General features: G+C 45.5%; 1 protein-coding gene across 5 annotated transcripts in view; it reads right to left on the reverse strand.

The window, feature by feature from the left end:
* HTR4 (5-hydroxytryptamine receptor 4) overlaps positions 1–26403 on the reverse strand; it is a 135342-nt gene that overhangs the window by 39621 nt on the left and 69318 nt on the right. For 4 of the 5 annotated variants that reach the window (XR_003499460.3, XM_027465094.3, XM_072044648.1 and 1 more), the window contains exons 5-6: positions 13900–14053; positions 12672–13240 (exon numbers count right to left, since the gene is read on the reverse strand). Coding sequence is in view for 4 of the 5 variants with exons in the window: in XM_027465094.3 (XP_027320895.1) it covers positions 12672–13240; positions 13900–14053 (723 nt within the window). In the remaining variant the exon portion in view is untranslated. Of the gene's footprint in view, positions 1–5002; positions 9120–12671; positions 13241–13899; positions 14054–26403 lie in introns of those variants that run through there. The other variant, XM_038186468.2, reaches the window with a different exon arrangement.

The raw sequence follows: 26403 nt of genomic DNA on the forward strand, positions 1-26403 counted from the left end.
AGACTGACCATAACCCCCATTCCACCATTCCCCTGCGCCGCTCGGGGGGAGGAGGTGGAAGAGGGTGGATGGGGGGGGAGGTGCTTTTGGTTTCTTTCCTTTGTTTCTCACTTCTCTAGCTTGTTAGTAATGAGCAATAAATCTTACTATCTGTCTTCTTATGCTGAGTCTGTTTGCCCGTTACACTAATTATTGCGTGATTTTCTCATCCTTATCTCAATCCTTGAGCCCCTTTCACATATTTTCTCCCCATTCCTCTTTGAGGAGGGGGAGTGAGAGAGCGGCTGTGGTGGAGCTCGGCTGCCCACTCGAGCGGAACCACGACAGTGATGGGCACAGGGAGCCTGGCAGATGGAAAGGGACTGGACTCTTGCTGCAGCTGCCTGCCGGCCTGGCCATGGCTGTGGGTGCTTTGCTCTCTGCATGTCCCCATGGCTGTTCTGGATGCACGTCCTGACCATTACATACACTTTTGCACAGGGTGGCCTCAGCCTTGGTGAGTGGCACATCAGCTGCCTGGAAGTGCTCTTTGTGTGCCATCAGGTGCAGGAAGCCCCGTGCACACATGGATTTGGGAGAAAGAGAAATAGATGCGGCTTACAGGAGGGATAGGGAAGAAGATGATGTCCTATCCTTGGCTCGTAGGTCCTTTGGTGCTGCACAGAGCTAAACACAGCCAACCCCTTTGCCATGCGTGCAACTCTCTTATTTTTGTGGTGAGAACTGCTGCTGCTGAACAGGTAAATTCCCTGAATCCCTGGGCTCTCTGCCCTTGCGTCCTGCATAATAGATTGCATACTCATTGTCTGTTTCCTGGTTCATCCCGTATCTCCTGTTTGAGCTAACACATACCTTCTGATATTTATAGCTTGCCTTGCCCCGCTTGTGATCCTTCGCAACTACGAGTCACAGTATTTGTGGATGTTACACTACAAGTCTGTTACTGGAGAGAATATTGATGCCAAGTTGTAAAATTGTGCCAGGGAAGTTGGAACATAAGTTTGATTGCAAATATTGGCAACGATTCACAAGAAATTACAAAAAAAAAAAAAAAAAAAAAAAAAAGCTCCAGCAAGAATCTACAGAACTTCTTTTAATCTGTTTTTCAGTCTAATGATCTCATATATTTGTATAGAATACCTTTTCAGAATTGCAGCTGATGAAATTTAAGTGAAAACCAAATTATCTCTTGACAAGGTTAACACTGTTAGCAAAAGGAAAGACCTAGTAAGTGCTATCTATCCTCTTAATTCCCCAGTCTGAGACTTCCCCTGTGCCAGACTGTCCCCACATACTGTCTTTAACTACTCAGTCCAGTCTAGGTTTAAATGGCAGAATGAGCTGAGATGTCTGTGTATGCTGTACATACCACCACATCCCTGCTCTGAAGAATAAACTGGGAAATACTAAAAAAGGCTCAAAAGAAAGGTATTTTGGAGCCAGGGGGAGGTTCTTTTAAGATCACCAGGAATGAGTTTGCTGAACTGAATACAAAGCAGTGCCTGTGTGCTCCCCCTGCTAACACTCCAGGGAGGGATGGGGATTCCGTTTTTTCCCTTTTTTCACTCATCACCCCTCACTGGGCTGCAATAAAATTATCTGGCTCCTCACAAAGCCACACACTGCTGAGAGCAGATGGGTTTAGGCCCTGGTCCAACAGGCCAGGTCGCAGTGCCTGTGTATCCCTCTGTGCCCCAGCAGCCACCACGTGTCCCTCACTTGTCCCAAGCTGTCAGGGCCAGGTTGCCTTCCTGCCCCAAGGCTGGCAGCACCCTGCTGAACGGGAAACTCGCTTCCGGACACCAGGTCACACAACCAGCAGAGCAGAGCTCCCAGTCTGTCTGGAGCAAGACCTGAACTCACTCCTGCTTTGTCTTCAGCATGTCTCGTTGAATTAGAGATGTTATTACAAAGAAAGCCAATCTTGAAACTTAAATTTATAGTGGTAAAGAACCATATGTATTCTAATCTGTTATCATGGATCTCGATTTTCATTATTAAAAGTGAATGCTGTGTTTCTAAAGCAAGTTTCTGTACATTGAACTTCCACATCTTACTTTTGCTACACCTTTTTGTGCTAGATTTCCCTGCCCCAAATAGACTCCACTTTCTTTACCTTTTCTAGTACAAGACATCCAGTTAATGTGCCGGGAATATTTTTGTACAGCCCCTTCCCCAGGCCTTTCACCACACTTGTTAGTCCTCCCCATTTGTCCCAGCCTCCTCCTGGAGCAAGGTGCCCACTGCCAGCCCTGCCTGGCTGGGTACGCAGCAGCACCCATCCTGGCACCCACCCAAACATCCATGGGGACCTTCACCCTGCAGGCACGGTGTCAGCTGGGAGCTGATGCTCAGCACCGAAGCCTATTTCATGTTGGCTCTTTATGAGACTAGGCTGCAGTCCGAGTTTGTGCTCAGTATGCCAAGATGCAGAGCCATGCAAACTGTGTTTCTGTAGTCCTATGGAAATGTTTTCCTTGTGCTCAGTTAACCAAGCAATTCAGAGGGCAGAGAAACCCCAAACTGCTCTTTCTCTTTATTGTTATTCCTCTAATCTTGTGGTATCTGCACATGTTATCAGCAATTATTTGTTTTTTCTCCAGAGAGGAGATTAAAAGTAAATGGTTTATGGCCAAGAGCTGTTCCTTAAGAACCCTGACTAGAAAAACACCTGGTGGAAGATGCTAACTTTATTATGACTTGCAAACTGTGGGAGTGCTCTGGTTAAAAATGCCATGCTGCTGTAGGTACCACATCAAGTGTGTTATGCTTCTTGCAAATTGCAACCTCATAAAATAAAATTAGTTTGTAGAATTGAGCTCTGCTTTTCATACTTTCATATATGCTGGGTAGAGCCATCACCTTGTCTTCAGATTACCTTTTATATTAGATCCTGGATCAAATGGTTGGAACAGCAGCACTTGAGGACAAGCTCCTTTCTTCCCACTTATCTTTGGATGTAACCTCGTGCCAAACCCTGACACTGGGAATGAGCCAGAGGCAACCTCAGGATACTGGGCTGCTGACCTATGCAGTAATGGCCTTTGAAAGCCCATTTCCAGCCAGTGGGAAATACGCACTGCAGCTGCTTCCCAGAAGGGAAACTGTGGAGTAGAAAGTGCAGAAATCTGCCCTGTGAGGGCTTTGGGAAATTGGGACAATCTGTGTGTTCCTTGATGGACACAAAATCAGCAGGTTGAAAATCAGCAAGCTCCATGTTATGAAGGCAGCATGGCCAAGTATCAACAAGAGGGTCAGCTCTGCTTCAGGTTTCCACAGCAGTCAGACTGAAGGGCAAAGTGGGGCTTTGTGGGGTCTTGAGGCAGTTTCCCCTGTCACAGTCATATCATTCAATGATATGACTTTTGTAAATTCACCATGTTCCAGCTTGGTAAGAATTAGACTTTTTCCCCATCTAGTCTTACGGAAAGTTTGTTTCAAAACATCACTGCCATGATGCTGCCATGATGGCCAGAAAACTTTGTCTAATTCTGGGCTTATCTTATGCTCCTGGTCACTTTCTCTCTCTTTTTTTTTTTTTCTTTTTTCTTTTTCTTTTTTCTTTTTCTCTGCTGACATGGGGAACTGATACTCAGACTGAAAGCACTGGATTGGAAACACATGTTGAGCAATCTTTGGTTGCATTGCCCAGAGGACTCAGGGGTTGTGTCAAACTGAAGGTACTATTTTTTGCCCCCCCTGAAATTCCCAGTTAAAAATGTCTTGGTTGATGTAATATTTCATGCCCTGGGATGGCTCAGTACCAGTCAAAAGAAGAAGCCCCAGCGTGACCCCAGGGCCGCCACTGCTGATACCCTTCCATCAGTGCTCGTTCTTTATAGGACACACTTCTGGCCATGCCTGATGTTGTGCTCCAGACTTGTAATGGGAAAGCATATAGGAATGGTGAAAAGGGCTGCCTGGCATCACCCATAGATGTCAGCATAGCTCATCCAGGCACCTGCAGCTGATGAAAAATGACACTACCACAATTTAAAGTAAAGCCCACCAGTGGAATTCTTTCTATTGAATGAAAAAGTTCATTAGTTTCTCTTGTGCCTCTTGCTGAGTGCTGGAGGGACCCTAAGGACAGAGTTCTCCCAGGCACAGAAGATGTTCCTTCGTGGTCCCCCAGCCATACACAAAAAGGTGATAACATGCCTGTGGTGTGCAGCCAGATGAGGATGGCTGCCCACAGGCCTGGTAATGAATAATTGAATCACAGGAGCATGATTGTCTGAGTGCAAACATAATGTTTGCATCAACTTGCTAGGAGGAAGCAAAATAAATTCCTACCATCAAGAACAAAATTCAAAATCCCAGCAAAGATATTAGCTGCACCCATTCATGTCTTTCAATGGGTTAATGGAGTCTCCTCTAAACTATCAAAAAGAGAAATTACATAAAAAGAACAAAATTGCAGGAGATTGAGATGGCAGGGGGTTGTCTCAGTCGTTTGCGCAGAAACTTCCCCAAAATAACTTGTTGGGAATGTGCTTTATGTTTACACTGCAAACATGAATTTCTTGCCTGCTGGATCCCAATAATTAATAAATGACTGCTGAAGAAATTGCAGCATACTTCCTAAAGCTCCTTAGCCTGCAATTGCTCCAAGTATTAGTAGCACAGCAAAATGTATCTGCCTCCAAAACGACCTATGGCAACACAGGGAGGAACAGCAAACATTGAGGCAATGAAGGAAACAGCAGCTGAAGTTCAAACGATCCATCTTGAGGCTAATGACCTTTCAGTGAAGAAGATGATGCAGTGTGTCAGAGCCCTGACCCCTGTTACTGGATCATTAAAATTGCCAGGCAGTTACTGCCAGTCAGAAATTGTGGTCCCAACAGCCTGATTTTGCTGTAAATAATGGCATAGCTTTGGGCAGTAACAGTCTGCCACCAAAATTCTTTTCCAAGTGATCACTGATTGATAAGAAAAAATTGCAGAAAAATCTGTTCAACTTGTGTAAATGGGAAAAACAAACAAACAAACAAACAAAAACATTTAGAAAGTTATTCATGTTTTAGTTCATGATAAAATAATTTAAAAAAAAAAATCAATTTTAAACCAAGGCCCTGCATTCTTCATGTTTAAAAGCTGAGTCAAAGAAGATTCACTCCCACTGCACACTGAAATTTGATCAAGACAAGCTAAGAAGGCATGTTTGTATTTAATGGTTTTTCATCCAAATGCTTTTTTCCAGGATTTTGTTCACTTGCTGGGTCTGTTTGTGAGCTTCACACACCCAGGGGCCTACCTGATGCTTGTCTATTTCTCCTTAAGAGCAAAAGCAAGAAAATGAACAAACAAACAAAAAGTAAGTTTCAGAAACCCCAGAAAAAAAAAAATAATAATAATAATGCTTTTTGACCATTCACACAGTTTGGTGGAGCCTGCAGGCAGCTTAGCTAAATAGTGCCCTGCAAATGCAAACAGTTGGCTATAAAGCTGAGGGTACGCACCATTGGCCACGAGACCCTGAGTTTCAGTCCAACCCTGAACTTTTCATCTCCACGTCAGCCTTTTGAGAGTTTGTCCAAGCAAAGTTGTGCATGTACTGAAATATCCCATTTTCTTCTTTCTTCTTTTCTTTTCTTTTAAAGCAGCAGCAAGGCCCTTCTTTGCCCTGGCCGGCTGCTGCAGCCAGATGATTTCCAGATCCTCCCACAGCCTCCGCACAGCCTCCGATTGCCAGCACCACAAACAGAGCAGGGACCCAACACCTCCCCAAAAACACAGCCTGTGAGCATCTCTTTATCCTCTCCAGAAATAGCTTCCTGCTGCTTTATGCAATGAGGAATGCTTTTCCAGGAAAGTTTAAATGTCTGAGGGAGAGAGAGCGAGCCAGTATTTAGGGTGATGTATCAACAGCTGACCTGCACCCTGATTCCCACTGTGGTTTCTGGGGTCTTCAGCAGGTTGGGCAGAGACCTCACCTTGGCTGTGCACCATGTTGTCATCACAGTCCCTCTTTCCTCCAGACACCTCTGCTGCTGCCAGCGGCCACCACTGTCCTGTGGAGAAATGCGATAGCAAAAGCGCGCATCCGCCTGGCTGAGCCTAAATGCATGTTTGCCAACGAAGCGCCCGTCCTGAGAGAGCCACCAGCTTGTCAGACGTCAAGGAGTGGCTCTGAGCATGGAAAGGCGGAGAAGAGGTGGGCGAGCAAGGAGGAGAGGGCTGTGTTTGCCAGGCCGTCGTCTGGAGGCTGTCAGGGTGCCCAAGCCCCGCTGCTCGCAGCAGCTTGCTGCCTCGGCCGCACAGGAGCAGCTGCAGCTGCCAGGGCTGGCCCAGCCCGCACAGTGATTGCTTTGCTCTGCCTCAGGAAGCTCTGTGGTCTCTGTGGCTGTCTCAATGCCTGAGAAAGGATAAGAGACAAGAGGAACAGGAGAAGGCAGGACAGCAGGCTTTTACTTGTAAACCTTGAGTGAGACTTGCTAGTGTTATTAGGAAGCATCTCTGAGCAAGCATTCTGTGTTTTCTGAGTCAAGCTGCAGCTGCAGCCCACAAAATGCCACCCTGGCAGGGGGAAGGGAACAACTGCTCCATCCATACCCCATGGGTAGAGCCGCTGTGATCCTGCTGGGCACCGAACCCGCTGCGTGACTCAGCACAGACCTGGCTGCACAGGGAAACCAGAGTGCTTTTAAACCCATTAACCTGCCAGAGGTAATGACTTTGTGGAATTAAAGCTGTTGAAAAGGCACAGCAGCAGGTGTCCTGATGTGCATTGCAGCAGGCGGCACCCAGGCAGGGCTGTCCCCATATCGGGGGGTCGGGGGCCCCAGCAGCACTGACTGCACTGACTGCCTGGTGGGCAGGGGGGGGCTTCAGGGGGGTTGCAACCTTGTGAGTGGGTCTGGGAAAGCCTCACCCTGGGGGTGAAAATGAGGCATAGGTACTCAGTAAGTTTTTATGATTGTTCAGGGCAGCCTCTTTAATTTATTCATTCTTTCAATAGTTCTTGAAGTAATGCAAAGCAATCAGCCCATCCATCCCACCTGAATGTGATGGTCTCTCACACAAAATCTTCTTTGCTTCTGGCCAGAAGGATCAAAGAAAGGAGAAGCTCCTACTGTCCCCTTACAGACTGGAAGCAGCAGCACACCACTCCTGCCAACTCCCGTCAAACCCCGCCAGGCCAGTGGGGCAGGACAGCGTGAGCACAACACTGCTTGCCTGCCTCCACGGCACCTCTGACCTTCCCTTCCCTGCAGCCAGGAAGGATTTATTTTTATTCCAACAGAACTGTAACCTGCAGAGTTGCTAAACTTCTGCAAGCTGAAGAGCCGAGCTGCTGAGCTGCCTGTTGAAGCAGCAGCAAGGACGCTCTGGTGCTCGCTGCCAACCAGATTTACTGGCACCATCACTCATGACCCCCACAGGGGCCACTAAAGCTCCACAGCCATGCTCCAGTGTTGAGCACTGGCTACACATGGCAATTTACTACGTGTTTCTCACACCTTCAGAGTGCTGACACCAGTGTGGGCTGATTGTGCTATTTATTTAATTCTGTATTTACGAAGACAATGAACTTCCAGACCCCCAAGCTGCATGCTGCTTTTTTGTTTTCCCCCTTTGTTTCTCTTGGCTCTTCCAAAAGGAAAATCAAGATGTGTTTTACTTTGGAGAAATAAAATCAACATCAGCCCTGTTTGAGAAAGCCTCTCTGTGATAGAAAAGGAGCAAATAAACCACTCACTACAGCTTTCCCAGAAGAGATTAGCACACTGTACTGTGCTGAACAGTGCACTTCTGGGAGGAAATGGGGAATGCACCAAAGTGACCTCCTTGACCCAAACGTTCCAGAATTTTTCTGCTCTGATCATTGCTCAACTATATTTTACCCAAAGCCATCTTCTCCACTGTGGCAAAATTTCAGAACTTGTCTTATCCAAAAAATTCAAGCAATGCTGTGCTGGGTTCCAATCCTCTTGTGCAGTATGAGTTGAATGATTCACAAAGGCATGAGTTCACTGCTTTGTTCTGACTAAACGTCTGTGCATAACAAAAGATATGCAAGCAATATGTTTAAAGAGGGAGGCAGCATTTTTCAGATGACTATGGCATTTTACTTTCATTCTTCTGGTGTACAGGACTGTGCACCGAACACATGCTACAGTTGTCCAGAAACCCGTATCTACTGCAGTGAATTATTGTACTAATTTTTGCCATACATTAGTTGAGAGTGCATTGTAAATTCTCCTATCCACTTGCAATTCAGAATGATTCCCAAGTCCTTCAAATGTGTGATATTCCAAACCATAAGTTATTAGAACTATGAATTGCAAATATTTATAATGAATTACACATTTTGTGTTGCAAACAGAGAAGCAAACCTTTTTATGTGACACGTGAGTTGCAATCTTAGCCATCAAAAATGAATAGGGCATGAATTTCTGATTGTAGCCACATCTGCAGAGTTCAATTCACCCTTTCCATGTGCTCTGCTTGAATTTTGCAGTTAGTGGTACACATCAGAAGTGAGATAGGTTGATGTCCAGGCACTAACAAAAACACAATTCTGTCAATTGCCATGATTGCAGAAATCAAACTCAGAAAACAGGCAAGTCAAAATCCTCTTTCACAGCTGAATGAGTATTTAATTCTACTCTTGCCCACTGTACAGACAGATCCATCTCTAACTAAATCTTGTCTCCTGACTGTTCATGACATCTCCAAATCACGTTGCACTGTGTCTTCCCCTGCCCAAGGAACAGGTGTCTTTCACACCAGCTGATGGAGAGTTCAAGAACAAAATGGGTGATGTGAAATCCTTTCCCCATCTTCTGGTTCATGATTTAGGGAGAAAGCATGGTGGTTTCTGTGGGGTTCAGACAGCTGTGGGCTCCCTCCTGTCATGGTCAAGCAGCCAAGCCACTGCAGTCTGCATCACCACTGTGCTTGCATCTGGCCCCAGGTGTGCTGTACAAAGTCTCTCTCAGCCTGGGTCCTCCAGAGCATCACAGTCTTCACAGATCAATTGAAAAATAAATTAAAGAAAGAATGAGAACCGTATCCTAACCAGTCTGTCAGTCTGTGTGTGCTGAGGGATTCTGCCTCTTCTCACTGCCATGTTTTATCGTGCTCTGTTCCTTCTTCTTTTTTTCCCATTCCTAATATAAATGTGAAAAATCCCAAAATAGGAATGTAAGCACATTTTAACACTGAAGTTTTCAGAAGAAAAAAAAAAAGAAGAAATCAGTTTGTCCCTGGAAGGCACTCTCACAGATCACACATATCCAAGAACAAGAGCCTGAATTTAATCTTTAGCATTGACAAGCATACTCTTTGCACTTGCAAAAGCAGCAGAGAGTTGATTGCAAGTGAAGAAAGAACAGTTTGGACAGATAAAGCTGAAGGAATGTTCAGATCTTGTGAAGACTGGAAATGAAGAGGAGTTAGAAATTCAAGTTCTACTGCCCACCACTCCTGACTCCCTTTGTGGCTGAACAAGTCATGTCAGTTTAATACAGAATTGTACATCTCCGTGGTTTTGGGGGCAGAAGCCTGCCCTGGGTTCAGAACAGGGTCCGTCCTTCTCTTCACTTCTATCCCTGTTGGGGTACAAAACGCAGCTGTAACACCCCCCTTGCACAACTTCCCCATGTGCAGAAGCTCTTAGTCAGGAAGAAAAAACTTCAAGGTTGGAAAAGACGCGTGTGAACCGGGTCCAGCCCCTGAGCCGCTTCTCAGTTGGGCTTGTATGAAGCCAAGACATACAGGAAGGTTTCAATATTTCAGCTGCTGAAATCCCTTATATTTCCAAGACAGCAAAGCAAATATGCTTTATACCTGGGAGAGAAGCTGCCTCACTGAATCTCTTCCATCTGTGCCGAGTTCAAACTGTTCTGCGTTTAAGAGAAGCATTGAAGAAATCAAAATTCCCCATGTGAGGGTAACTGTCTAGAGACTGTAATTAGTCAGTTTTCCTTTAATCCTCACAATTGCAGCACCATCAGTTCATAACCTGCACCAAGGGAAGAAGTCACACTTTTCTCATTTGTTCCAAAGCCAAGAAAAACAGAAAAGAATTGATCTCTGAAGTACTGATGTGCTGAGCCTCAACCCTCAGCAGCTCACAAGCACATTCTGCTGTTCAAGCTGGAGTGACATGGAAAGGCAGGAGATATGTGGCTTTTGGTGGTAGGACACTGAAGAGAGTTCATCCACTCTTAAGTACCCATAAAACCCAGAAATGAACAAGATGCCCTGTACAGAGTTAGGTCTTACAGAGCCTTTTGTAATGTTTATCGCATCAAGACTGACAGGATTACAGCAAGGCACGCGAGCTGGTCAGGCAGTCCCCAGACTTGTTACCTATCTCCCTGGAGGACTTGTAAGTGGAAGCTGAGTTGTACGAGTGGGAGGGATGAGGTGGAAATGAGAGAAGCCTGACCTCAGCTCCAGGGTGGCACCCACAACTTAGTGCAGCCCACCTCAGCTGGCCAAGACTGTGCCCCCCCAGCTTTGGAGGGGAGGTGACTCTTCACAATTGCTTTGGCCTCAGGGACGTTCATATGGTTTAAAAGGGTTTCAAAATGAGAAGTCTGTCAGCACCAGGGGACACTCAGCAAGACTCGAGGAAAGCGCTCAGGAGTACATCTCCACTGCCCGGTGTCCCCAGGGCAGAGCCAGCCTGGGCCTGCCAGCCCCGCACAGCACAGGCAGGACAAGGAGCTCTCACAGAGAGACAGCAAACACAGTGAGACATCTTTGAGACACGAGGAGGCACCAGCATTGTCATCTGTGACATTCGGAGGTCAAACGTGGGCCTGGGCTGAAGCAATTCACCTTTGGTGCTGATGTGCTTGCTGTCTGCTGCATCTGAAACCCACACCTGAGAGAGGCTCCCTGTCATTTCACTGCCTCATCTACTTCACAAGAAGTACCTTGTTTCAGCACTTGCTAGCCCAAATAGATGTCATTCTCCCTTTCTTTGTCTTTAGGCCAGCAGGAGTCCCCCACCAGCCCTCCCTTCCCTCCTCCCCACGCACAGCCACATTTCTGGCGCTCACCCCTGCAGCTCCCCAGCACAGGCCATGCTCCCTTGCCCTCTCCCGCAGCTGAGGAGCATTTGCCTCATCCCCAGGCATGGCTCTGACAGAGGCATGTGCTCCGTGTGGCATGGTGCCATGCCCCCATCACAGACAGAGGGCTCTATATACGTTGTAATGGCCTTCATGACTTCAGAGGTGTGAGAGGCCTGTCCCAGGGCTGTGGGATGCCTTGCACCGTTTCCCTTCCATTACACAGACCAAGACACCTTCAGAGGTCAATACAGCAGGAAGCTGGGGGCAAACGAGAAGACTAGACTCTGCTGGAAGTCTGAGCTTGTCTCCAGACGGGTTTAGCTCTGAACACAAACAGTTACTGACTCTTTATCTGGAAGTGAGGAGCCATGACTACATCCACCAGAACAAAGTCACTTCTAGGCAGTAGTGCAAAAACACCAGTGGTGTTTTTTGTTTTTCAGAGAATGTAGCTTTTTCTGATATTACTGGAGATAATTGCTCCTTTCTCCCTTCCTCCAGTGCTCTGCCCTCTAGCTCAATGCTTGGTAACAAGGTAGCAGAGGATGTGTCCCAGCACAGAGCCCTCCAAAGCCCTCTGCACTCCCACCATGTGGGACACACATGCCCTCCTCTCACAATAAACAATGTGGTACAAAACCAGGGATGGGTGTGTGAGGTGGGGGCTCAAATTCTCTGGGCCCCCACAGTGCCAGACAGCTGGACTGTGTCTGGTAGCCCACGAGAGATGCACACTGCAGATCCAGACACCAATGCCTTGCATGGGGGGAGGCAGTGAGGGGCTCAGCCCTGGTGTGGAGTTGCCCCATGTGGCACATGGCAGGAGCCCGGGGCTGCTGGCAGACATGGGTGCCTCAGCCCAATTTTCCCCTGCACCAGCCCCCACAAGCTCAGAAAGAAAACATCTGCCCTTCCCCATTTGCCACTCCTGCCGCAAGCCACGACATGCTGCAAAGGCCAGTGTCCGGTTCCAGCAGGACACTGACCTCCTGTCTGTGCTGCAGGCATCCTGAGAGCCCCCAGGCTTTGGCTCAGTTACTGTAAAGGGCAGACACCCCGGCATTTTCTGAGCTGCTAAAGCAAAATAGCAAGTACCCTTCCTCCCAGAGAGCCACTGAAGTGCCCCAGCAGCATCAGGGCACTTGGGTAAGATCCTCCTTTGCCATTCATTACTTCAGGAGATGCAGCACCAGCTGGTGGGGCTACAAAGACAGAACCTGAGAAGTGCCATTGGGAGCATCTCAATCCCTTTGCTAGAGAAAAGGGAGTAGGCAGCTTCTCCCAGGGTGCTCCCTGTGTGATCGAGTTCATCTCAGACAAAGCAACAACAGGATGCAGCAGCATGCATCCCAAATGCATGCATATCTTCTGCCTTCCCCCAAATATTTCCTGAACATTCCTCTGGAGAACCCGCACATGCCAACATCTATCAGGTATCTATCTACAAACCCAGGTTGTATGAGCACCCTAAGGATTACTGTGCACTTCTCATTCCCCCAATCCCCCCTTTATTTTTTTAACAGTTAATCCATCAGATATTTCAAATGCAACACAAAATCACTCCTTTAAGAAATCTCATGAGAAGTACTCTTTCTAGTGACTCAAGCTATTTTGCAGCAGCTGAGAAACACTCACCTTAGCACGTGAGTTGATCCGTTTATTGTGGTGGTGGAACAGGGGACCGTCTGCCCCAAGATAGAAGGCCTTCGGTATCGCTCATCACCACAGCACAGGATGATGAGGAAGGCACGTCTGAAAGACTTGTTCAGGAAGGCGTAGAGGAAGGGGTTCAACCCTGAATTGATGTAGCCCAGCCACAGAAAAGCTGTCCACAGCTTCCCCGGCACCGTGTAGTTTATGAAAGGGTCCACGATGTTTGTGACAAAGAAGGGGGCCCAGCACAGGCAGAAGCACCCCATGATGATGCACAGGGTCTTGGCAGCTTTGGTCTCAGTCTTCATGCGGTGCGTGCTGTGCTGATCCGGGGGGTGCTGCCGACCGTCAGCGGGGGTCCCCGCGCGCTGCAGCACCCGGATCTGGTGGGCATGCTCCCTGGCGGTGATGTAGATGCGGTAGTAGGCCAGCACCATCAGGAGGAAGGGAATGTAGAAGGCCACCACAGAGCAGGTAATGGCGTATGGCTTGTTGACCATGAATATGCAGTAGGTGGAGTTGGAAGCCTTGTTGAACTGCCTTTGCTGGATCTGGGGCAGGGGGAGAAAGGAGAAGGACAAAGAATGGAAGAGGTTCAGTGCTGCTCCTCTGCCATCAGCAGTCTGTTTGTCAGGATGCTCTACCACCACTTTCCTATTCTCTCTCCTCCCTTCCCTCTCCCATATGCCTTACCACTGCTGCCTCTCCCCACTATGCTTACATCTCAGGCTCTGATGGTCCTGAGGTTTGTGGAACCAGCCCATGTGCAGCTCCAGTGTCCTGGAGCATGCCTCAACCTGGCTGCTGAAAATCAGCCTAATAGCCCAGTTCATACTCTGTGAAGGGGAATAACTTCACTTTGTGCTGTGCTTTTTTGCAGTGCTCACTGCTCTGTCCATCAGGACATGCTTTTGCACCAAGGGTGCACATTTCATCTGGCCAAGTGGCACAGGCCAGATGGGTGGGGATGGGGCTAGGCTAATAAAAACTTAGCAGACAGGGGCTGCTCTAGGCATGGGGCAGTAGGCAGCAGCCTTGAAAATCCCTATAAAGAGAAATTCCAGAAATTCGGCAAGCCCTTTGTTTCAATAACAAGGACTTCTCCTTTAGCCTCTATTGCTGTCTTTTCTTTGCATATTCCTTTTTAAAGAAGTATATACAGCAGGGAATATATTTGGTATCAAGTCAGTGTATCTCCTAAATTACTCACCAGATCAATGATGCCAATGCTATTCCAGCCTTGCATGATTGGGAGGAAAGAAATAAATGTTGGGATTACCCAGCAGCCTCCAAGCATTACAGCAATGCGCAATGGAGTCATCTTGTTCCTGTAAACCAGTGGCTGGCAGCAAATAGCATAGTACCTGCAAGGAGGAAGTGAGAGAACCACCATCACTGAATGAGACTTTCAGGTCTTCTAGAAATAAAACTGTAAAGCCTTTTCTCCAGCTTGTTTCTCCTGCCTTTCAAAACAGAGGGGAAAAAAAGATTCTATAATCTATTTCTATTGACTGCCTCTTACACAAGGAGCTCAGGGTATTTTCACAGCATGAGTAAATAAGGTTTCATAGTCCCTTGCAGGGAAAAGCCAATATTTTCTAATTTTCCAGGTAGGGAAAATAAGGCATAGATTAATGCTGTGGTTTGTCTAAAGTCATGGAGCAAGCGAGTGACCTCCCATTCAGCTCTTCTCTCCTCCTGCACTTAGTCACAAAGCTGTCTGCACCCTCCTTACCACAACGAATGAGTTCACCTTCCTTCTATTTAGCCATAACTGAGTAAATGTTGGGGTTTTCCTAACTGTAATGGACATTTATTTTGACAAGACTGCAAAGGCTGTTGTTGCAAATTAACAAAGTGTTTCAAAGCTGTGAAAATATCTGTAAAATTAAGTGTGTTTTTCCATAAAAAAATCCCTTTCTACCTCCCTGTAAAAACCTCTTGCCTGGCTGTGTTTTAACATTCTGCCACAAGGACAGCACAAATGTCTGCCCAGGGCTTCCAGTCTTTTCCCCACCGAGGGAAATTGCCCTGTTTTCTCTTTCTTCTCCCAGTCCATCCAACGTATTCACAATAAAATAGACTCCTGCTCTTAATATAACCAGCTTTGAACAGGAAATGTCTTCTCCAAGAGACAAAAAAATAAGTAGACCAAAATAAGAGACAAAGAAGAAATGCCCATAGGCATAGCAGGTCAGCAACCATAAAATTCTATTGCAGATTCCTGGTGGCCCTGACCTGACAGTCTGTTTCAGGTTCTGAATGAAATATTTTCAAACTTCAGAGGATTTCAGCATACTTTGCAGAGGAATGCCAGTACTGACGTCCCCACTGCTCAGACTGCTGGGGTCCAGAGGCTTCCACAGCAGAGCCACGAAATGTCCTTGGCTTTCAATCCCCTGTTCCAACCAATCTCCTTGCTGTAGCAGACCTGTAGTCTCTTTGATTTCAACACGACAGAGCGGGAAAGACTAGGGCTGAGTGGAAAGCAGTGGAGTCAGGACAGAAACCTAATACGGCAGACTGGGAAGATGGCCATTCTGCAAAGGCACTGTACCCCAGTTACAAGTTTAGGTACGTCCCTGAACTACCACTTGATCCAGATAATTGATAGGAAGTAACATAAACACTCAATTACAGAACTTCAAGCATATTTTCATGACCATACCAAGTAATATATAACAAGGATATTTATGAAAGAGCCTTTTTATGCAAAATGTTTAATAATTCAGCCCATAAAGCAGCATTAAAATCTCTTAACAACCAATGCAGGTCTCACTCTAATTGTGCAACTGAGAACATTTTCAACTTCCTTTTAAAAGTCTCCAGGGATCCTGCAGTTCAGAACTGAGAAGATGTCTCTATAGGTAGTTGGAAACTACTGCTTAGACTCCACAGCACAAGTGATCTGCTGCAGAAAATAGAAACTGTTAAGAAGGACAAGATCAGTGGTCAGCCCAGTCCCGCTTGGCCAACACCAGGACCAGCAGAAATGCCTCTCAGGTTATCCTACAAATGTCCCTCACTAGGCTTCTGGCATTTTCACCTGGCACAGCTGGTACATCAGTGATACCAAAAGTGCCCATGAATTCTCAGCTCTTCTAAATAACTAAATATATAATTCAGCAATGGGCCTGATGCGTATATTTTCTTAGTGAATTAATAATGGTTGTCTGGTAGATGTAGTTCCCACATTTGGTAAGCACAGACAATCTGCAATGTGGCACCCATCTGTGTACCTGTAGGACATAAGCACTGCATTGAAGTAGTGGCCATTGTTTCAACAACTATTTATAAAGGGAATAAATCACAGAACCACAGAATCATCTAGGTTGGAAGAGACCTCCAAGATCACCGAGTTTAACTTCTGACCTAACACTAAAAAGTCCTCCACTAAACCATATCACTAAGCTCTACATCTAAACGTCTTTTAAAGACTTCCAGGGATGGTGACTCCACCACTTCCCTGGGCAGCCTGTTCCAATGCCTAACAACCCTCTTGGTAAAGAATTTTTACCTAAGATCCAACCTAAAACTCCCCTGGCGCAACTTAAACCCATTCCCCCTCGTCCTGTCACCAGGCACGTGGGAGAACAGACCAACCCCCACCTCTCTACAGCCTCCTTTAATGTACCTATAGAGAGCAATAAGGTCGCCCCTGAGCCTCCTCTTCTCTAGGCTGAACAAGCCCAGCTCCCTCAGCCACTCCTCGTAGGATTTGTTCTCCAGGCCCCTCACCAGCTTCGTCGCCCTTCTCTGGACCCGCTCAAGTACCTCGATGTCCTTCTGGTAGCGAGGGGCCCAAAACTGAACACAGTACTTGAGGTGCAGCCTCACCAGAGTCGAGTACAGGGGGACGATCACCTCCCTAGCCCTGCTGGCCACACTGCTTCTTATGCAAGCCAGGATGCTGTTGGCCTTCTTGGCCACCTGAGCACACTGCTGGCTCATATTCAGCTGACTGTCCACCATCACTCCCAGGTCCTTCTCTGCCTGGCAGCTCTCCAACCACTCATGTCCCAGCCTGTAGCTCTGCTTGGGGTTATTGCGCCCCAGGTGTAGGACCTGGCACTTGGCCTTGTTGAACTTCATGCAGTTGACCTCAGCCCATCGGTGCAGCCTATCCAGATCCTCCTGCAGAGCCTTCCTACCCTCGAGCATATCAACACACACACCTAACTAGGTATCATCTGCGAACTTACTGAGGGTGCTCTCACTCCCCTCATCCAGATCATTGATAAAGATATTAAAGAGGACCGGCCCCAGTACCGAGCCCTGGGGGATGCCACTAGTGACCGGCCTCCAGTTGGATTTAACTCCATTCACCACAACTCTTTGGGCCCAGATATCCAGCCAGTTTTTAACCCAACAAAGCGTACACCAGTCCAAGCCATAAGCAGCCAGTTTCTTGAGGAGAATGTTGTAGGGAATGGTGTCAAAGGCCTTACTGCAGTCAAGGTAGACCACATCCACAGCCTTTTTTTAAAGTCAATCTTCAATTTTTAAAGTCTATAACAGTCTGTTTTATGAGGCCAGCAAAATCATAAATTAGAGACATTAAATTAGCAAACACACACTGAAGTTCGACCACTGACCTGAAGTGGAGCCTGTGAGAACTTCTAAGTGCAAGCAGCACACTAAAAAAAAAGATATATGCAAATGGACAAATATACATGGCTTATGCGTATGTATAAAAGAGATGTCCTTGAGGTGCACAACTTATTTCATCAAGAGTTGAGTGGGAAGAGAAAAGTTTGTGCTAAACAGGCGGAAAAAAAAACAACTAAAAATTTCCAAATTTTCTTAAGAAATTTTTAAAAAGTCATGTGGAGTCAACTAAATTGCTTTATTTTGATAAAATGAGACGATATATTCTACACAAAGGGTTGAAATAAAATCAAAGTGTCAAAAGAAAACTTTTTTTTTTTAATCTCTTTGAAACAAGATTCAAAATGTCACAGGGGAAAAATGTTGAAGCAAGCATTCAACTCTTCCAATTTGATCATTTATATATTCTCTTCTGGTTTTCTGTGTGCATGAAAATCAGCCTGTTCCTCTGAAAGGTTTCACTTTCAAAGGAACGGTATATTTGACAGTAACTGTTCTTTCAGGGCACTGCCTGAAATGTTGCTCTCATGGAGTAATGCTAACTCCCATGGCAGTTGGTGGATCCAATTCCTGTGTTCACTGACATGGTCCTAACATGTTCCCAACATCTCTCTGGCAGCACAAGGAAGAAGAAGAGGAATAATTTACAGGAACAGGATTTGCTTAGTTTTGGAGCTTGCCTTCAGTGGGTGAAGATTTGAACAAACGAGGTTGTCCCGCCTTGAAGGTATGTAAAATTGAACTGAATAGGAGCCTGAGTGACCTGATTAAAATCAGAGATTTTGGTTTGAGCTTGGTCCTGTTTTGAGAGGGGGGGATGGATCTGAGACCCCTACAGCTCCTTTTTTTGAGTCTATCAGTATGGTCAAATTTTAACAACTAAATGATTTCAGAGAATAGAATAAATATGTCTGTTGCTAGGATAATTACCCTCCTCATGACAGCCACAATGTGCTTGCGTAACCTTGTCTTATATTAGCAGAGCTTATTGAGTTTGGATTTCCCGGTGTTCTCCAGATTTCCTTCCCCAAGAAAATAAACCGACCTTTGAATCCAAACAGGTATTTTTGGTAATGTATTTGACTGCTTATGCAGACAGACGGTGCTTCTCTTGGCATTATGTGCAACTGCACTTTTGGCTCTAGACACAAGGGAATTATACCTGACATATTTATTTGTTTACTGTCTGAGAGACACCCACTGCAAAGTACTACCCAGTGCCCGACATCAAAGGATTCCTGTGACATTTCTGAGAGCAAGTTGCTGCAAGTCTCAAGAAACTACACTTACTTGCAGAAAGGGCAAAAGGAGAAATTCACCAAATAAATGGGAGAGAATGGCCAACACACCAACTACCATTTCAGAAGTTAAATCAGCAAACAGAAAAGCAACTACATGACACATTACTAATTAACTACGGCAGGAAAACAATTCTTTGAAGCAGTTCGAGTTATTTCATTTCTGTACTTCTATCTCTGATGCATCTGACAGCATTACACTGACTTGTACATGCCATTAGAGTAAAAATTATGCCTGTAAAAATGACATCTTAAGCTCTCATATTTTTTCCCTCCCAGTGATTCAGCAGCAATTTTATTCCACTTACATGTCAAAAGATTATATGTTTTGTTTTGTTTTGTTTTGTTTTTTTGTTCTGTTTTTCTAACTGCTGCTGCTGTGACTCCCCTTGTATTCAGAAAGGCGAGCTGGGTTCCTCCTGTCCCCATGCTGTTATCAGCAATAAGGTCCTGCAATCCGGACATGGGTGATAATTTTGCTGATGGTGAGGCAGAGAAGCACACAGCTGGTTGCCTGTAGCTTAGTGGAACTTCTGCTCAGTGGTTCAAAGTCAGATAATAGAAATCCATGCATGTTAACAAAGTCACTGAAGTCACACAATTTTTGCAGTAGCCAATGATCTGATGTATGCAATGGTTCGGACATTTAAGCAACTATTTATTCACTGAGAGAAAAGTAATTACATCTCTAAGATTATCAATAGTTTTAGTCAAAAGCTGAAATAAAGACATTTTATTATTCTACATTTCTGCTTCCTTTCAAGCTAGAGCTGTTTTCCTGTGCTCATAAAGAATATCTATTAGGTATTGCTTATGACAATGTGATGGATGAATATAAAATGCAATACACATATACATGATTAATACAATGTCCAAGTGTAGTTAAATATTAATTCTTACTATTATCAGCCAAGGCCCATGCTTCTGCAGTTCCCTGGAAATGTTAACTTCCCTGTTACCTACAGCAGAGTAGGTGCAGAACATCCTCTCTTCTGCCTCTATTTTGGCATTCTCAGCTGAAGGGGAAATACACGGATCCCTTCCTGAAATTGTATATCTTCCAAGAAGCCCCACAAAGCAAAGGTTATTATAATATTTTTCCTTTCCCATACCAGGCATTTACTACATGTGAATGAATCAAGAACTAACATTTTACAGATGGCTCATGCAGAACAAAATAGCTCTGCGGCCTTACTTATAGCTCTGACGGCCATTGTAGATATGTTTGGCTACCAAGCATTTGTGACCTGCCCGTGGTCCTTCAGTGGCTCTGCAGAACAGTACAGTGGCCAAACTCTGTCTCAAGGAGCATATATGTGATTGTCCCTGGTCTTCCAGGGAAATGAATTTGGGAGGGACTGATTAGTGCCAAGTAGATCGATTCCCAAAAGTGAACCTCATCTGCTACAAATTGCGTCATTAACTCAGAGAGGATGCAAGTGCACCTCCATTATGTGCATAAAAGCTATAAAAAAACTCTATGTTCAGTGCCCCACAGGGGAGCCACATATACACAATTTCCAACTGCTGTAAGAGCAGAATATTTTTTCCTTTTCCCAACAGGACTTGCATTTTGCCTGCTGGTGAGCTCCTCTTTTTGATCAGTGCTCCCAAAAATCATTTATAAATGCACAATGAACTGTACACCAGCAACAGATTTGTACCTAACAATCTTCAACACATCATGCAGAGAAGGCATAACATCACATTCCTCAGCAGCAGGATCATGGACAGCTTGTCTAATGCTAAATTTGTGTATATGTGAAGACAGGAGGGAAGCTGTGAAGCCAAAGAGAAAATAGACCGAAAATGAACCTCGGTTACGTTCTTGCCTTGTATGACTGAATTCTGAATCTGTTGTGTAGGTCCAATGCTTTCATGGAAATGTAAGTGCTGTAAATCATGGGTGTTTGTTGGTGCCTCTGCCTGTATGGAGGATCCTGTGTATACACACACAAACACATGCACGCTCTTTGTATCACACCCTGCCTGTTCTCCAGGGAAAAAAAAATAGAGAAAAAAAATAGAGAAAAAAAAAAAAAAAGATTTTTGAAGATCACATGAACTTTCAAGTGATGACACGTGTTTACTACAAATTTATAGTGCCTATGTTGTTGGAGACAAGAAAGGCAAGCAGAAGGACTGAGAAACAGCATGGCATCTCAGTACAGTCCTGACCTAGGGCTGACAGCAGCACAATGTAGCTGTGATCTACAGCAGGGGTAGCTATTTGTGGCAGTGATTACCTGCATACTCATCAAGCACCAGCACGATGAAACTCAAGTTGTGTCCAGGATCCGTGGTCAAGACTGAAATCAAAGGTCCAAGGATCTCTATAACCAGCTGGGCCAGTAACATTATAAACTCCAGTTTCTGTGCTTAAAGAGAAGCACTGTCCCCCATTACCCTGGATGTCCAAGCTCCTCCTCAGGCCCATGGCAGTGAGCAAGCTGTCCTGGGCACATCTCCAAAGAGCACTCCTGGAGTCCTCACTCTTCAAGATAAGCGATGCTCTAACCACTGCTGCTCTCTCCTTACCTTCTGGGCACTACAGAAACCTAATTACTGCATTAGATTATTCCTTTCCTTTGGAAAAAAAAAAAAAAAGGAAAAAAGGAAAAAAAAGTATCTGCTTGGTTTGCAATACAATTCAGTTTGAGCTACAGGTATGTAGACACTACCCTGAAAGCAACTCCTTAGATATTCCAGACAGACAAATACACACCCACCTTTACCAAACAGCCTGGGCCATGTGGGTGGCCCACATATAAATCCACGTGGTGTCACGCGCATGTATTAAGTGATATACATGCCATATGTTTTAGCAGCACTGAGGCAAAAATGAGCCGAGGAAAATTTACTGAATTCTCTCACTGATTACTTTTTTAACCTTCTTAAAGAGTCTATCAGAAAGCAAAGAGGGTGGCCTGCAGCGAGCTCAGATACTGAAGATGCTGAACTGAATGGGTGGCAAACTCTTGCAGGTAGCAGGGATATGCATTTTAGAACAGAGGAGTTTCTTCTCTTCGTGGGACACAAGCTACATGATGATGAGCCTAGTCGGGAAAGCCCTCTTCTTTGTCTTTTGGAGTTCTACTCTGGCGTGAGTCACAAAAGCAAATCCAAGCAGCGTTTTGCACATTCCTCCTATCCCCCAGTCAACCCAGAGAGGGCCAAAGTCTTCAGCTGAACCCCAACAAAATTAAGAAGTCTAAAGAGCTAGAATTTCAAATTTTTGTGCATGTGTGAAATTAAAACAGTGCTACTGGAGAGTGACTCTGCTCAATCAGATGGTGACAGGACAAGGGGGAATGGTTTCAGACTAAAAGAGGGGAGATTGAAATTAGAGGTTAGGAGAAAATTCCTCACTCAGAGGGCACTGGAAGAGGTTGCCCAGAGAGGCTGTGGATGCCCCAACCCTGGGGGTGTTCAGGACCAGGTTGGATGAGGCCCTGGGCAACTTGATCTAGTGGGTGGCATCCCTGTCTGTGGTAGGGGGGTTGGAACTGGGTGTTGTTCAAGGTCCCTTCCAACCTGAGTCATTCTGTGATTCTGTGATACTGGCTTTGCTGTTATTTCCATGAAACCAGATTCTGGCCTCCACATAAATAGATTTTTACTTTATTTGTGGAGAGAGCAGCTCTTTCTCTTTTCCTTTTTCCCACTGAGCAAATAAGCCATGGTGTCTGACTGTGCCAAATAGAACAAAGTTATACATTGCTGGTCCAGAAGAAAAATGTCCTAAAATGATTATATCTAACAAAATTAAATTCTTATTAGAAAAACAACGGCCTGCTGGTGTTGAGATAATTACACTGAGAAAAATGCTAAAGAGAACAGTTAATTGGAACTGGATAAATTTAGCTAGTAATACAAACAAACGTATGTTGCCAAACGGAGATGGAAGGCTCCTCCATGGTCCCTGTGCAGATTGGTGTGTGTGCAGGGTTATTGGCAGCAATGGTGGTGAAATAAATTTCCATATTTCTAGAGGATTTGTAGAGATTAATAAAGGACAGTGCTTGCCTCAGGCTGTGCTATGACCATCTGCTCTATTATTTCTCATAATGCTCTCCAGCCTGAATTCTGCAGCTCCTGTGCTAGCTTTCTCTCCAAGCCGCATGCTGATGGGGATACCCTGCAGCTGTACATCATGTCCCAGTCCTGCACGGCCGCAGCTCATCCCCTTCCTGTGCCGTCTCTTCCCTACTCCTCCTGAGCAATTGTAGAAGACCGGGCACCTTTACAACTCAAAGGGATAATGGGGATTCACAGCCTGGTTCAACATTATAGCAGGCACTTGTGTCACCAAGGCAGAGTGCTGAGTGTCTAATCATTTAAAGCTCAAGGAGTCTCCCCGTGCCCCTGCTTGCCAGCCAGCAGATGCCTCGCAGAGCACAGCTGGGTGCAGCTGCTTTCTCCCCATCCTTGCGAGGACCAAATGACCCTGCAGCAGGGCAAGCCATGACCCCTGATCCAACTCTGGGGCACTCAGGAATTTTTAGGCTCTAAAACATCACTTCTCTCAAGCACAATTTGATGTCTGAACAGTACATTAATGTTAATTAATGTTTGTAAATAGTGCAACAAGCATCTGTCACTCTGGTGCTCCAACACTCTTTGGATACATCTGCTTAGCTTTAGGCTTTATTTAGCAGTGATCATGTGGTATGTTTGGATTCCTGTAAGATGAGCTCTGACTACACAAATACATGGCTAGGTCTGTTTTGTTGCATATTACATAGCAGCTCAACAAATGCTTCTAGCACTGCAGGTGAGCAGTAGATGTATTGCCCAGCAGAAATGCAGGCCTGGAGGACAGCTTCGCTGCCTGGGCCGCAGCCAGGAAAGCTGGAGGATGTGGTCACAGGACCTATTTGTTTCCCTTTTTTTCCCTCCAAATTGTATTGCAAATACTGAAGAAGAAAATTGCCTCCCTGGCAGGTTAATGGTATTTGGAGACTCTATCATAGCTTCTTGGTCTGTTTATATGCAGTGCAATTATTTTTATTGCATAGGCACAAAGAATAGACAGGTATGCATAAAACGTGCAATAAATAAATAATTCAAGGCCAAATATTTCTTTTATATTAGAACACCAAAAAGATAATGAAAAAGTATAACCCAGTGACAGCAAGATTTGGATTCAGTGAGCCCTGAGGTACCTCTGACACCTTGGAGAAAAATGTTTTCAGATCACACTGAGCTTCCCTAAGGCTTGGCAGTACTTTGCTCCCTGTGTCTCACTGGTAACATCGATTCACCCTGTTCATGTCGTGATTTCTCCACGTTTTCTCAAAATCCTGTTGAATGTCTTTGAGAATTCAAATCTGAATCTTTTTCTTCAGACCCGGTAATGAAATAGATACAAGATGTTACCAGCTAAAGCTCTTTCAAGCAACACTTTCAACAAATGTTGAACAGAATGACTTTCCAAACTGAGTTCCAGGATTTAGAATAACCACAAAGCTTTCTTAAAAAAAAAAAAAAAAAGAAAAAAAAAAAGTGTATGCCCTGAAATAAAACAGAAGGCAGGAAATATATGAATCACAGAAAAAACACCAGCTAGAAAAAAACATGCTCCATTAAAGTCTGAATGAACAGAAGGGCAACAACTAGCAAACATGAAATAAAGCATGGTGGAGGCAGCCGTGCTGTCTGTGCTCCCCCAAAGCCATCTGCCAGGAGTGGTGAGCAGTGGTGATGAAGAAAGGTCAAGGATGGGCTAAGTCATCCCCCCTGCACCGGCACTCATTTACCTGCTCTGGTCTTCTCAGTGCTCCTAACACTGTTCTGGGATCAGTCATCACTGGGGAAAACAGCCACAAACCACCACAAAACTGCCACAGAAATCCAAGTATCTGCCAACAACCATTAAAGTGTGAGGATGTGCAGATGAGAGGGAAAAAGAAAGACATGTGGCTCTTACTCACATCAGAGGGAGTATTTCGAGCTGATCTGAAAGCTGCCTGGAGAAGGTCACAGAGTGCTGCAAAAATTAAACTGAGTTTTCAAATCTCAGTTCATATATACACAAGGTAAATGAGAGATTTGCTTTGAAAGCCTGTAGCCCAAACCCCAGAAGAAGAAAACTTTAGCCCAGCAGTTGGAAAGCAGGTGGCTTTTGTCACTGTGTTAAATCATAGCTGTTAGCAGCACGTGTTGGGTGCTCACTTGGGTTATGGGATGGCTCTCTGTCAAGTCATTTATTGCTGTTAGACTGCTGTCAGCTACCCATGTTTTAGTTAATACACACCAGGAAAACCATAAATTTTTCAGTTCAGTCTGTGAAAGGAGGAGGATTTTGGCAAAGTGCTCAAGAAATAGGTGGAATTTAGAAACTTTTGGTACTGGTGTCTATTCAAATATAACTGAAGCTTGGCTGCTTTCTCTTTTGATGTCTAGTACAGAAGTGAAGTAAGGTAGAAATTTTCTCCTTGCCCTTCTCAGGAGACCTACAGATCAAACAAAGCTGGAGGTGATGCTGCCCAGACAGTCACAGCAAGGGGGAAGCACACTGCCAAGGAGAAAAGGCCATATATAAAAGGTGGGCTTTAGCCTCCTTTTCGTATGGAAAATTAACCTGTTATTCTGCACCCACCACTCTACCCAGGAGTTGTAAATAATCCCTGTTGTGCTGCTTGCCAAGGTTTGGAACAGCAGCCAGCTTCATGGCAGCCAAAGGAGAACAATGTCTATGTAAAGACACAGGAGTGGAGAGGGACTGGCACCAGCTCCAGGTTACCTGAGGCAGGACATAGCACAAGCACAACGTGCCTCACAGTGCAGCAAAGAGACTGCAGCACATCCTTAGGCAGGTGGCAAAGGACAAAATCAAACTGTCTGCATTCTCCCTGTCTTCTTCCACCCAAATGCCTCCTCTGGGAGGTGAAGGGAAAGACCCCATGTCTCATGTCAGTGAAAGGCACCTGCATCTTCTCAAGGTGGGTGCTCTAAGCTTGGTGTTTAGTCCTGGGATAACCCAAGAGCCCCAGTCTTGAGACTGAATCAGACTCACGCTGAGGGGTCTGATTTAACAGAAGATGGTGAAAGCCATGTGGTTGCTTTGGGACTCTCCTTTTCAGATGAGACAGGGAGGTCCTGGGCTTGCTTTCAGCTGACACTCACTGCCAGCAGACACAGGCCCAGCTTCCCTTCTAGTACTGGGAGAAATAATTTATCTTTTGAAAAGTCTGAGATGAAATCCTGTCTTCTTTCACATCAGGTGAAGCTCCAAATGTTTACCTATGGAGTCAAAATAGCATCCTATATGAACTTCTAGAGCTGGATTTACTGGCTAGGAGAGGTGTTATTAGAGAGAGATCAGAGAGCAGAGGAAAGTGCCTTTGGAGAGGAGCAGCCTGGCTTGGGGATGTTGCTGCTAGTGCTCTGCTAATGGTGCTGTGTGTGTGTGATGCTCGTGGCTCTAACAAGCACTTAAGAAAAACAAGAAAAACATGATACCAGGGAATTACCTAAAATTTAGATCAGCCATGCAGCTGGTCTGTAGAGGCACCATCCTCAATGTGAAAGCACTAAGCAAACAATAAGGGCTGCGATAATTGCCCATGTCAGGCTGCGTCCAGCCACCAGCATGGAAAGCTTTTTCCCTTCCTCAGTCTGAGAGCAAAGAACAGCACACTTATGGTAAACACACACGAAAGAGAAAGAGCATTTGTGTGCCCTGAAAAAATTCCCTAACATCTGGCAACTTCAGGTTTGTCAGCTGTTCAAAATTGCTGCCGTGTTTCTGAATCACAGGCAGTGTAGATCTGTTTCCTCATACCTGGGCTCACGGAGGCTTTCAG

Source organism: Anas platyrhynchos, chromosome 14 (genome assembly GCF_047663525.1).
Source record: "Anas platyrhynchos isolate ZD024472 breed Pekin duck chromosome 14, IASCAAS_PekinDuck_T2T, whole genome shotgun sequence".
Taxonomy (NCBI): Eukaryota; Metazoa; Chordata; class Aves; order Anseriformes; family Anatidae; genus Anas; species Anas platyrhynchos.